Source organism: Pecten maximus, chromosome 14 (assembly GCF_902652985.1).
Source record: "Pecten maximus chromosome 14, xPecMax1.1, whole genome shotgun sequence".
Taxonomy (NCBI): domain Eukaryota; kingdom Metazoa; phylum Mollusca; class Bivalvia; order Pectinida; family Pectinidae; genus Pecten; species Pecten maximus.
In genome coordinates, this window is record NC_047028.1 from 21,681,010 (window position 1) to 21,694,754 (window position 13,745).

The 13,745-nt window shown below is 34.5% G+C and overlaps 1 protein-coding gene across 1 annotated transcript in view; it reads right to left on the reverse strand.

Moving 5' to 3' along the window:
- Positions 1 to 2,541: 2,541 nt before the first annotated feature.
- Positions 2,542 to 13,745, reverse strand: part of LOC117341799 (probable ATP-dependent DNA helicase HFM1) — a 30,944-nt gene continuing 19,740 nt past the window's right edge. Inside the window, exons 29-39 of the mRNA XM_033903662.1 lie at positions 13,415 to 13,518; positions 12,640 to 12,713; positions 12,155 to 12,200; positions 11,403 to 11,632; positions 10,524 to 10,875; positions 9,659 to 9,743; positions 6,828 to 7,193; positions 6,312 to 6,494; positions 4,907 to 5,909; positions 3,844 to 3,959; positions 2,542 to 3,588 (exon numbers count right to left, since the gene is read on the reverse strand). Coding sequence (XP_033759553.1) covers positions 3,531 to 3,588; positions 3,844 to 3,959; positions 4,907 to 5,909; positions 6,312 to 6,494; positions 6,828 to 7,193; positions 9,659 to 9,743; positions 10,524 to 10,875; positions 11,403 to 11,632; positions 12,155 to 12,200; positions 12,640 to 12,713; positions 13,415 to 13,518 — 2,617 coding nt within the window. The 3' untranslated portion in view covers positions 2,542 to 3,530. The remainder of the gene's footprint in view (positions 3,589 to 3,843; positions 3,960 to 4,906; positions 5,910 to 6,311; positions 6,495 to 6,827; positions 7,194 to 9,658; positions 9,744 to 10,523; positions 10,876 to 11,402; positions 11,633 to 12,154; positions 12,201 to 12,639; positions 12,714 to 13,414; positions 13,519 to 13,745) is intronic.

A 13,745-nucleotide genomic window follows, 5' to 3' on the forward strand; every position in this document is an offset into this window, starting at 1 on the left:
TATGATTTCAGAAGAGTTCATTAACTAATTAAGGTTTTGCGTTGAATCCAATAGTGATTTCCTATCAAAATTTTAAATTAATGTAAAGTTTATTTATGAAACTGACATGTTACATTGTATGTATTATGTCAAACTGAATTATGTTCAGTATTTAATGCAAGTATTGTGCTGCTTTTGTTTACATTTTTATAGTTATGTGGAGTTTTTTGTTTTCTTGGTTTCTCACCCCTTGCACAATCAAGGAGGTGGCGTTTCCTTGTAGTAGCTAGTGGCTACTTTATTGGACATGATATATGAGCTCACGCTAAGAGCAAATTGTGTAGTACGTGTCTTGCCCACGGACTCAAACACAACAGCAACGGAACACAGGAGCAGAAATCAATGTTTTTGGACCGTCTAGTAACTAGAATTAGATCTTGATTCTAGTATATTGAGCTCTCCCAGAAACATTATTCATGCCTGTGTACTCGGTTACTCATAAGCTTAATCTTTGTTTATCAGAGTTTGTTTGATGTAAGATGTTAAAAAGTTCTAAAGTTAAAAGTATAATGCTTTTTTTAAAGGAAAACTAAATAATATGAAGTATGATAGATTAGCTATTGTTTGCAATGCTGGAAGGGTGTTGATCAACGTTCAAATTCACATAGAATTCTGAGGTAGATTTATACCTATTTTGACAAAGCATAATTATTTTTCCAATGTATCATGCATCACATTAATACAAGTCCTAGTTTCAGTGTTCCTTAACTTGAGGAAATTCCTGAACATCAAATTTTCCATAGGAGAGCATTACTGGGACCTGTTCATTTATGCGGACAAACCGGTTCCTGTTTTCTAAATGTAATCTTTCATGGCAAATATCTTGATGGGTCTGCAAGTGTGAATACATGCCTTGAAAGTTTTTGTCCAGACTCATTTGAAAACAACATAAAATCACCAGGCTCATCCTTATTTCTTAAACAAACAACTTTAGCCAAACTGGTCCAACCGTTTGGACCATAAAAATGAAAATAGTCCATGATTAAATTTCAAAACCTTTCTGATAGTGAAAGAATTTCCTTAAATTAATAAATATTGATAAAACTGGGACAAGTATGGACTATTTCACAACTGTATAATATACTTTGTTATACCACTGACAGTCCATTCCAACACATGTTAGACAATATTAACATTGTTAAATGTTATCAGGATTTCTTAAAACCCTGCTAATAAAGCTTTGTCTAATATTGATATAGTAAATGATGGAAGGTTGTCTTGTGAAAAGTGAGCTATGTCTAATATTGAAATATTAAATGATTGAAGGTTCTGTCTTGTGAAAATTGAGCTATGTCTAATATTGAAATAGTAAATGATTGAAGGTTCTGTCTTGTGAAAATTGAGCTATATTTCACATATTTTTGGAGATGTTTGAATGAAGTAGTAAATACTACCCATGAATGATGATGAATGTACAAGTGGTGTTTAAGTTTTGTGCAATACTTCATGTGGGAAATAAAAGTTGAAAACAATTAGGGTTTTGTAGCATTTTAATTATTACTACTTTTATCAGTCAAACTTAAACAATTACATAGCCAACAATATATGTGTAACAGCACACTCAAACATCACAATTAACTTTTTTTTTTGTTTACTAGGCTGACTTTGGGCGAATTTGTTCTCCTAAAACCAGTTTTAGTTTCGAACCGGTTCTGTAAACTTTCCATTTGTTGAGTAAACCAGTTTCAAACCACATTTAAACTGAAACCGGTTCATTCATTTGTTTCTGATAAACCTAAACTAGTTTATTAAACCATTCAAACCACCACCGGTTGTGGTTTGGAAGGTTTCGTTTCTGAAAACAAGATGGCGAATGTTGTCAACATGCAGAATGTGCTCTTGAAGTGCGCTACGTACTCCAAACTTGCCAGCTATGGCTTGTAGTGTCATTTGACTGGACAAATAAAATATAAATTATAAATATTAATAATTGTTTTCCCATTGGTATGACAGTGTTCCCTTGTGTTTGTCATTGCATTGAATTGTGGAAGTATGTCTTCAACATAATTTGGGATTCGGGGATTTTTTGTGCGTTCAGGAGGTATTAACGTTTCAAATACTGCTCTGAAGCTTTTTCTCCCAAAGACACCATATTGAAAACCAGAATTTCGCATTTGTTTCTCAAGAGCAAACCAGTTTTAGTTTACAAACCGTTTTGAAAACCAGGTTTAAACCATAAACCCAAACCTAAACCAGTTTATTTGCAACAAATTTGCCCTTATTCTGTCTGAAGTTGTGACAGTTTAAATATGAAGCAATGTATCTAAACCTCTGTAGTATGTCATACACAGTCTAGTGGAAAGATTATGAAAAGGTTTCAGCATGGATAAAGTAAATTACTTTTTATATTTAACGGTGAATTAAATTTTGTGGAAAACAAATAATAGTAGCATTGACCTATTGGAAGACATTGGTGTTCTATATGTAAATGTCAAGGTATGATATGCTGAGACCAGGAAAGGCCAATGTGGACATATCTGGTACATACAATGTAAGACTAAGTTGTAAACCACATAACAGTATATTATTGACAAATACATTTCAACAGTCTAACAGTACAAAATATAGAATATGATTTTAATAATACAAAATCAATATACATTGTACCAGGTATTATACATTGATTATAAATACAATATTTCATACATGTAAATACTGCATCCAAAAATAAATACAGCTGTAATGTACCAGATATCAATGTAAACTTGCAGACTTGTTAAGTTTACATATTATGGTACTGGGTAATGATCTCAAGATATTCAGTTCAACTGATTATTATACAAAACAATATTCAATGTCCAGATCAAAATACCTGGACATACATTAATTCAAATATTTTCTTTTGGAATAAATTCACTTTTGAAACCATGAATAACAATTACAATAAATTATATGGACTGGGGTAAAAACAAAATCAGGAAACTCTCCAAATATGGAGGATTGGCAGCTTAGCAAGTACCGAGGTATAAATATGTGCTATGAAGAGTTAATAACTCACAAAACATACATTGATAAATCAATTACAGATACAACATGAGAAAACATTGCAATGTAAAAACATCACCAATGGTGTCCGACTGTCGTTAAACATCTGCTAACAGATCAATAGTGAACCAATGTTAGAACTGGAATATCCACTGACAAATGTTCAAAGGCAGTTTTTGGGCAATAGGTTCAGAAATACCAACCAATAACACATCAATGTTTCTGATGGGTGTACACCACTAGAGATACTGCTGAATGGGTTTCATTGAAGATACTGTTCATGTTTCTTCATCATTGTTAATCAAAGATACTGCCAAATAGCTGCTGATGGAAGGATGACTCGGGTACACCTAACAGGTATGTAACTCATAATGAAGAATAGCTGCTGACTGATGTAGTGCTCAGGTACTGCTAATAGATGTGTAACTCAGAAAATATCATGAAAGATACCACTGAATAGCTGCCGACTAATTGTATCGCTCGGGTTCGGTTGATGGATGTGTAGTTCAAAAAATACCATCAAAGATACTGTTGAATGTCTCCTGTGGTGAATCAGATATCGCTCTAAAAGAAACAGGTATTACCATAAGATTAGAGATTGGTTACATTCTATATTAATTTGTTTCAATATCAAACACCTCATTTAGGCCTGCTGGTCCTTTTGTAAGTTATTTTTAGAGGAATTCAGACAGATTTTCTTTGGAAGAGCAACTAACTTAAGATTAGTTTACAGTGCATGATATAGCTCTAAACTACACTTGTGTATGCAAAATCTACAAAAGCAATTTGTCTTCTATTAAATCTGAAAAGCAGACTTACTGATCTTCTGTAGTGAAGAAAGAAGCTGTTCTGAACATTGGTGGAGGGATAGGCTTAGGCTTAGTAGAAAGGCCCGAGTTGTTACTGGCAGGTAATGTCAGACTATCTGCCATCTTCTGTAATAAAAATATTGAAGTCAATTATAATTATTCAAATAACACTGCTCCTGTTTACAGATTTTTTTTTGCAGTTTTATAGATATTTTGGTGAACATGAGATTTAATATTTATCTAAAATTTTGAAATATTTTTTTAGGAATCCCAGTAAAAACAGAGACTTGTATATCACATGTGATATGATATACAAGTCTCTGGTAAAAATGGCTTCTCTTATTCGTATCCATTATAAATGTAACCAACTATTCAAACAAGTTCGGAACATTGTAACTGGTAATAAAGTAGCATATTTATCTAATAAGCTCTATATATACATGTACTAATAGATAGCATTAAAGAGCTTAAACATTAATTCAGACAAGCATCCAAACTTTTTGCATAGGTGTCAACCATCCCGGATTATGCGGGAAGTGCCTGGAAAATCATTAAAATTTTCCCTAAATCCCGATTTGGTACATTTCCCGAATCGGGGTTAAATTTCTCCCGGATTTGAGCAGTCATCCCTCATAAAACCCCGGGAATCTCAGACACTTCGACCCTGAACTGATTATGTAAACAAAACACCCCCACCACCTGTGTAGCTGCCCTAGCCTGGGGCTTGGTGAGAGAGGGGAGTCGGTCACCGGTCACCATGCATGCGTGGTGCCTGCCGACTGGTGTATACATTATAACCCATGTGGCTTCATTTGACACGGTCAGTTAATTTTGTGATTACAACTCGGATACATCACTTCAAGAATAAACACTGGTAATATCTGTCAACAAGATTTACTCACATAAAAGCCAATAATGCCTTTCTTAATCGTAGCTGTCGGTACTAGTACTAGCGTTTGTACTGCCGCCATCTTTAATTGCCTATTTCTATAACATTATGAAGTTGAGTTTAAACAGAAATGAAATATTCATTATAGTATGTGTACCTCTATATACTGATATTTGTTACCCACCAGTTGTTGTGTGATCTTGCTTAGAATTCTTTCCTCGGCTGGTTTTAAAGCATTGCTTTGGAACTTGTTTCCTTGCACTGTACTCTCATAGCGGTGGTTTTGAAAGTTTTCCTGACTATTCGGGAAACCAAGCTTGTTTGTATAAATATTACTTTGGGTATTTTGTGCAGGTACAATACTCCGGATGTTCTCTTGTCTAGAGTTGTCTCCTCCAACAGAGCTGTTGTTCTGAATGTCACATCTGTTTCCTTGTACATACGGGTTGCTTTGGGTATTCTCAGGTCTATAATTAGAGGTCTGGATATTGCTACTTCTAGAACTATTGCTCTGTATCATGTTTCCTTGTTTGTAAGGATTGCTTTGGGTAGTCTCGGGTCTATAATTAGAGGTCTGGATATTGCTACTTCTAGAACTATTGCTCTGTATCATGTTTCCTTGTTTGTAAGGGTTGCTTTGGGTAGTCTCGGGTCTATAATTAGAGGTCTGGATATTGCTACTTCTAGAACTATTGCTCTGTATCATGTTTCCTTGTTTGTAAGGGTTGCTTAGGGTAGTCTCGGGTCTATAATTGGAGGTCTGGATATTGCTACTTCTAGAACTATTGCTCTGTATCATGTTTCCTTGTTTATAAGGGTTGATTTGAGTATTCTCACTTACAGGTCTATAATTGAAGGTTTTGTTATTGCCACTTCTCGGACTGATGTTTCTCGTGTTTAAACCTTGCCTACAACTGTTGCTTTGAGATTTATCTTGCAAATACATGTAACTGCGGTCTCCTTTTCCGTAGTAATCATGAGCATTGTCTTGCCTGTCACTGTTTTGTACATCATTATCACGGCTGTGTGCTTGGTCACCTTGTCTAGTTTCAGATTTGGAGGTTAAACTATTTTTTGTTTTGTTTGGACGGAGCTTTGGCCTGACCAGCTGTGCCAGTGAGTCGGAGTTGGAATCTGGACAAATCATTTCTGTTCCTGTTTTACTTTTCTTATCATCACTTGCTGGCCTGGTAAAAAGTTAGCAATCACAGGATTGTTTCAATATTTTTTTGTAAATAACATTGCATTTGGATATTTATCATCTTCATATACCTTATCTGTCAAAGAGGAATTTAATGCTAAACACGTATGTAATTATCAAATTAGAGCAAGTATATATAATTTGCCTGCATAAAGACAGTTAAAGTACACACTATGGAAATACAGGCATTAACATTGTAAATGGGAAAATGTCCACATTACAATTAGATCTTAAGCTAAAACAAGAACTCTACTTAGTTTTTTGAGGTACAACAGCTTCAAACAAACCTTCGTACAATGAGTATACTGATTTTACAGAAGAAATGAGCAAATATTGTTTAAGTTTACAACAATAGTTAGCATATTTTCTGCTTCTGGAAATGAATTACCTGAAAATGCCTGTAGAATCTTCTAACATCAGGAGGTCGTTATCACTTCCACTCCAGGGATCCTCCTCACCCAATTCATCAGGTGATGGCCTCTTTCTGTTTAATATAACCTGACTTCTCTGTTGTTTGGGTGTCACAGGACAACTCTTTGGGAAGTTAGACCAGGCCACCACTTGTCCAAATCTTTAGACAACCAAATGCAACAATTAAAGGTTCAGTATTTAATGGCATTTGCGTGAGGTATTACTCTACGAACTAAGTGCTGTATCACATCATGTATGAAGAACATCATGAAGCTAAAAAAATTTATATGGAAATATTTTGGGCTATCCCCCTTTGACATGACTTTTGGATAGAACATTATTTCCATAAACATAATTGATATTGGTTAAAATGCAAAGCTTTAAGTATAATTGGAGTATTTTCTTAAAACTAATAAAAATATAACTCATAACTTTGTCATTAGCAAAGAGTGGATACTTTCAGTTATACATCACAGAAATGCCCACAATATACCTGTGTTGTGTGTATGGATTACTTCTACTGTGACGCAACACCTCTCCTTCAGAAATATCTACCACATCCTTATCTTCACTGGGATATGGATATGTTCTTTTCCTAAGATTGTTGTCCCGAGTCCCAGGTTGGACTGAAGTCCTTGATTTATAGCCAATGAAGGGCAAATTTGCTCCCTGTTTATCAAAGGCACCTCCTGAGGTTTGATAGTCTGGATTGTCCTCAAAGTCATCATCATTATCATAGGATAAGGTTCCATCAGGATGCGTTTTGGTGTGGTAAGCCATTCTGTGAGGACTTGGGATTCTAGATGGGAATAGACTTGATGTGATGCCAAAGCTTCCGTACTCATCTCTCATCTGTGACCTGAATGTTTTTTAAAAAGTATGTTGAATCTTGGTACTAAAGAAAAATCCTGACATTTTCTGTTTGCACATGAACAATGCCTGCTAACCTTTTTTTCTCAAATTTTGTTTTAGTGGATTTCAAGAAATATATTGGAGTAAGCAGGGGCTACCACTGCTCTGTTACTTAGAACTGTACTATATAGATGTGGTATATCATAAGCCCTCACTGAACCATCAGAAAACAGTTTGTACAACAATTGAAAAATTTTAATACAAGTTTGATAGTCTTTAAATGTGACAGTTTTCAATTTTAATGATCATCAAAGGGTTGAAACAAATCAATTAGTTCATGGTACTTAATTAATACATTTTAATGGCTATTAACAAAACATTTATAATGATCATTAATTATTTTAATAATGGCTTTTAATTTAACATTAATGACTATTAAAGGTACAAAATTAATGGGTCTGAAAAAAAAACCAATAAAATTTAAATGCATTTTAAGGATTTTAATTGTTTGACAAAAACATTAATAGTCATTAACTCTTATCACTACTGTCAAATTGCCCATTACAAACCAATTAAAGTTTTCACTAAGTAATTGCCATTACAATGTAATAGGGCCATCAATAATTAGTTTTCAATGTAATGGGCATCAAACCTTATGGTGTAATGGGCATTAAACATTTTGGTGTAGTGTAATGTAATGGCCATTAGGTTTGGAACGAAACCATTTTTGTAATGCCCATTAACGGTGTCATTACTTTCTGAAGTGTACTCTGTAATGGCCATTACATTTCGTCAGAAAAGATGTAATGGCCATTAAAGGTGTACAAAACTAAAAGACCATTACAAGAAAATACACTTTAATGGCCATAATTTTTACAAATATAATGACCATTACTTTTAAAGTACAAAAACTGTTTAAAGATCAACACAATGGTAATGGCCATTACGTTTTTACAAACAAAAGTGTAATGGCCATTATATATATACAGGTATACAAAATTAATGGACCTACATGTGACCATTACATTAGATGCATTCAGAAAATTTAGAAAATGCATTTTACCACTTAATTTCATCAAAGTTCATCATGAACTGTATCACTATGCATGTTTGACAATATCATTGTACATGTAGTCCTTCCATTAAAAATTGCATTCAAAGTGATCCATCATTTGTTTCAAATTGATAACTGCTTCAAAAATGGATATTCACAGTACACAATCATGTGGACCCAAAATCCTTTTAATATTCTTCAGATACATGTAAGAGTGATTTATGTTCATTATTGCATTAATTCTCAATGTATATATGATGTGTGTTTGTACAATTTGGTTGAATAGGCAATACAATTCAAGAAATGCCAAAGCTGTTTGAATATAACGTACACTATGTAAATTTAGGTCACATGCATGGTGATTGGTTTTAAGTTAATTCTTACCTATAAACAGGTTGACATACTTCCAGAGTTGAATATTTCATTTCCTGGTAGTCTTGTATTAATCATGAACCAGGTATTAAAGATAAATACTTCCCTTCATTTGTAAAATAACATGTTGTTCATATGTGTGAGAAAAGCCTCATGGCTGCCATGTATTGGAACTCTCCTGCTTGAAGTTATTGGACGGGAAAAATTTGGCGGGAAAATTTGGCGGGAAATTTGAAGTTTTTTTTATTGTGAAGGGGTTTAGTAAGCCTGTACAGTTTCCTTATTCTTCTTTAAGCCAAAAACAAAATTGTAATATAGACATGGAATTCAACAATAACAATATCATGAAAAATAAGATACTGAAATAATACATTAATTTAAGGTCAACAATTCATGGTAGTATATTAAACATTGTCATATATATTACAATATGATGTGATGATATTTGTAATATTTGTAATGGCCATTACAAGAAAAAAAATGTTACTTATGAGGAATTGCACATCGGAATAACAAATGTAATGGCATAACATAAAGGTACCATTAAGTAATGGCTATTGCATTATGACCATAATTTGTTATGGTCGTTAAATGGAAAATGTAATGGGCATTACATGAAGGTACCAATAAGTAATGGCCATTACATTGTGATCATAATTTGTTATGGCCATTAAATGGAAAATGTAATGGGCATTACATGAAGGTACCAATAAGTAATGGCCATTGCATTGTGATCATAATTTGTTATGGCCATTAAATGGAAAATGTAATGGGCATTACATGAAGTTACCAATAAATAATTGCCATTACATTGTGATGTGACACTTACACATCTGCAACTGTCAGAAAAAAAACCCTCTTCATTATTTATAAAGTATAAGTCATAAACTAATAAAGATGCCATTCTCATAGTCTTACACTAGAGTTACTATATAGCTACAAAACTTCGTTGGATTATTGTTGTTCTTACAAAAAACTTGTTAAGTTTGAAAAAATGGACACGTCCTCAATACCTACACATCAATACTGTATTAAAAACATCTTACATGATTGTGGTGGGTACTTGGGGGGAATCCCTAATGCCTAGTTCAGGTAGATCATAGTCATCCTCTTGTTGAAAATTGTCAGCATCTGTACAAACAGTAAAATACTGTAAAAGAGGAAATTTATACTAGCCCTTTGGTCGCTAAATTCCCCAATGCTTATTATTTTGTGATGTATGTGGAACAGGTGCAAAAGAAACAATTGTGGAAATAATCTCCACATGTATCGTTTCTTGTCAAATCACAAAATGACAGTATCTTAATTGTACTTTTCTGTTAATTTACATTTCTATTGCAGGTCCCTAAATCAAAACCACCAATAACTGTTCCCCCACTTAACATAAGATCACCATTACAAGAAGCAAATGTTACTTGGAATGCGTTTACTTCTGTACTGTAATCAGGGAGACATATATTTAGATCAATGTAATGATGTAATGATAACTCTATAATCCAAATGACATTTTCACATTTTGATAGGTAGAATCCAATTACACAAAACTCAGGTGAGTTAGTGTATCCATTAGTTTATTCCAACTGTTTCCTGTTTGTGATAGAATCAAAGGATGAAGGGTAGGCGTGTGTTATGACTTTCAATGATCCAGTTTTTTATTAATACATAGCAAGTCTGACTGAAAGTTGAGATGGAGTGCTACTTGACCAGTCCTCTGGTGTCTGTCATTTAGATGTTCTGAGGCATGGAATCTCAATTTACATTAATATTGTTTAAAAAGATTCTTCCAAATAAGTTGATTATAGTGCAAGGTTATCAGGGATACACAGATTTTTGGAATCAAGTAACATCTGCACATGTACAATGTTTTCTGATGTAGACTGTGCAATAAAGATAAACAGCAATTTAACAAACCTTTCATGTATTCTTCTCTGCGTTTCTGATATAAGTCGAGTTGTGCCCAGGAATTATACTGAGGTTTGGTCACTGTTTTCTGCTGCTCATCTTGTACCTGTATCTTGGCCTGTCTGCTGACTTTAGTGTCGGGCGACACCAGCTTAACATCACTGTACTGAGGTCTGGAGGTGATGGAAACTCCCGGAGATGTACTCATAGATGGACAATTCTCCTCTGATGAACCATCACTGTTAAACTGTTCAATTGTTTCACTGGTATTGTAACCATCCTCTGATGGTACCATAGAGTCAGGTCTCTTTGGTGTGTAGGCAAACTGATTGATGTTGAATGAATTACCATCACTGTTTATCTAAAATGACATCAATTATACACAGCCATAAAGAATATGCATCAACAACATTCAGATCTTAAGTTCAGTGCAAAAAACTTTATTTGAGCAGCAATTTAGTTCAAATATTAAACTAAAATTGGAATCATTTAAACTGAAAGCACTGGTTTGTAAATCTAAATTCTGGATTCTTAACAAATTTCAATGCTGAATATCAAATTTAGGGTTAAACTTGTCCCCAAGCTATATATATGATTGCTCATGATCTATATGGGAAGACAACTGTAGGATTTTAACTCAGGTATCTAGTGGCTTTGTTTGTTTTTGTTTAACGTCCTATTAACAGCCAGGATCACTTAAGGATGTGCCAGGTTTTGGAGGTGGAGGAAAGCAGGAGTACCCAGAGAAAAACCACCGGCTTACAGTCAGAACCTGGCAACTGCCCCACGTAGGTTTCGAACTCGCAACCCAGAGGTGAAGGGCTAGTGATAAAGTGTCGGGACACCTTAACCACTCGGCCATCCAGAGGCAGTATAACAGTAACCTACCTTAATTCTCTTGGCACTAGGTGTGTTTGGCAGCATGGTAAGTTTGTTTTTGAGGCCAGATATGTAGCTGCATATGCTGCCCGTTTTGGTCTTGGTTATGGCAGGAGTCTTTGGTATGGGAGTGGGCTGAGGCTTTGTTTTCGTCATGGAGTTACAACACTTGTGTCCACACAGAGATTTGTTGTAGCAGCGATGATTACAAGGCCGTAGACCTCCAGGTGTTTGTCCCCCTGTCGATGAGCAAAATGTTGGGTAAATATTGAACATTGAAATTAATGTGGCTTAAAAACAATAGTTTTAGCTTTTTACCCAAGTATAACCAGTCAACTCTAAATGTCAGTTTATACAAGTGTCTTTTTCATGGGGTCAGTAGATCTCAGAATTTGAATACCTCCGTAAACAAAGTGAAAAATAAAAGCAACAAAATTATTTTCAGCATTTCACATACATATCACACATAGGGTATCTTTTCATTTCAGATTTTTTCTTAACTTTTCTGATCTTAATTTCCTTTATCAGTGAATATTCACATGTTGTATTCACGAACATGATCGCTGTTATTCAATTTGTTCTTATCCTAAGTAAGTAATCAATCCCCAATTGTTTATATGCACAAAGAGAAACCAATAAATAAATGAACTGTCGTCATTTTCATTTTCTGAGTAGTCTCAATATTAACACAATCTGTATACAGGAAATCTATGCATGTTTGCGAAACGTTTCAAAAACTCAAATCAACTCCAGCCTCGTACCTGGAGGTCTGCCACCTGAATTCAGCTGTGGATTGCCTCCATCAACCTGTTAAAAGTAATTTTCTCATTCATTTATATATATAGTTCAGATTTCTAGAATTTAAAAGAAAGTGGACTGATAAACAAAAACCTCTGCCAAAAATATGTTCATTGAATCTACAAAAGCAAACATTCTTGAAAATATATACGTGTTAATTCTAGCAGTTAATTTTCTACCCAATAGGGGACTCCATGTTTATCAAGCAAGAACATGTGGTTCCTCATTGGAAATCTTATATGACCTTAGTATGTTGTCATACCCTGATCACAGATCACAGAGAGAACGATAACATTCTTTATGTACATTTATATGCAGGTAGACCTTTTTCATTGCAGTAGCAGCAAGATTCATATATTATAAGACAAAAAGCACTTAATATCTAACAAATTGAAATTCAATGGTACCACTGGACATTCAAGTCAGTGCTCCCTGTCACAAATACTACCTTTGATGGCACATTGGAAATCCTTGTGGCCCCCAGATAGTAAGGTGAATAGGTGGTCTCCACATCCAGTCCAACTGGAAGTGTAAAAAGTTTATCAGCAGAAAACTACTAAATATGAAAATAAATGTTAAATTCTACATTCAAATGCTGACTGAGAATGCTGCATTTCTTGCACAGTCCTACCACATTCTCATTTACAGCTGAGTCAACTGGAACACAATTCCAATACACCAATACCAGCTGAACTCAACCTGGCGACCTTGTGGTCCCATATAGCTCGTCTGCATCCTACCACAAGACTATCATGCCACACTAGCTATTGCAAGGGTTCCTTGGCAAGAATGTCCCTTATTTATATCACTTACTAATGGTAAAGTGAATGTTGGTGACAGCTTAATTAAACTTAATCAATAATTATCAAAATTGAAACAGGTTCATTGAGATATCAAAATGATCAATATACATACCCAGTTCTCCGAACTACTAAAGAAGAGTAGGGAAGGTTTATCACTTTGCAATAGGAAAAAAGATGAGTTACCTTAAAATTGTGTACCAGGCCACAGACTAGGTAAATGTGAACTACATGTGTACAACTACATTTCACAAAATTTTGAGCAATTTCTAGGTGAAACATAAAATTGGCTTTGAAAGGTTGGTTTTAGGCATGCTCAGCTAATTATGAAATATCAGTATCATATCAACACAATTCATATAATATGGAGACCTTTGCCACCAACATAAGGTGTTTTTCCTTGGCTGTTAGTGGCTGACTTACCCCAGTCCTGACTGATCAGATGGATAAATAACTCAGGTCCTATGGCAGCCCTCTGTACCTCAAACTTTTTTGTGAAGCCAGATTCCTTCAGTAAATAGGAATCCCTTAAAAATGTGTAATGGCAATCATAGAATTTATAATCAAATCGAAAGGGCTTCACCTTAATCTATCATCAGATAATCATGGTTGTATGGGTATATTGTCTTCAAGCAGCACAAAACTATATCACAGAACTTCACAGTTTGAAAAGAAGTTGATGATGAAAAACAATACCAAACCAACATGATCCTGGACTACTTTGAAATAAGGTCAAGGCCATTATATTTTACTA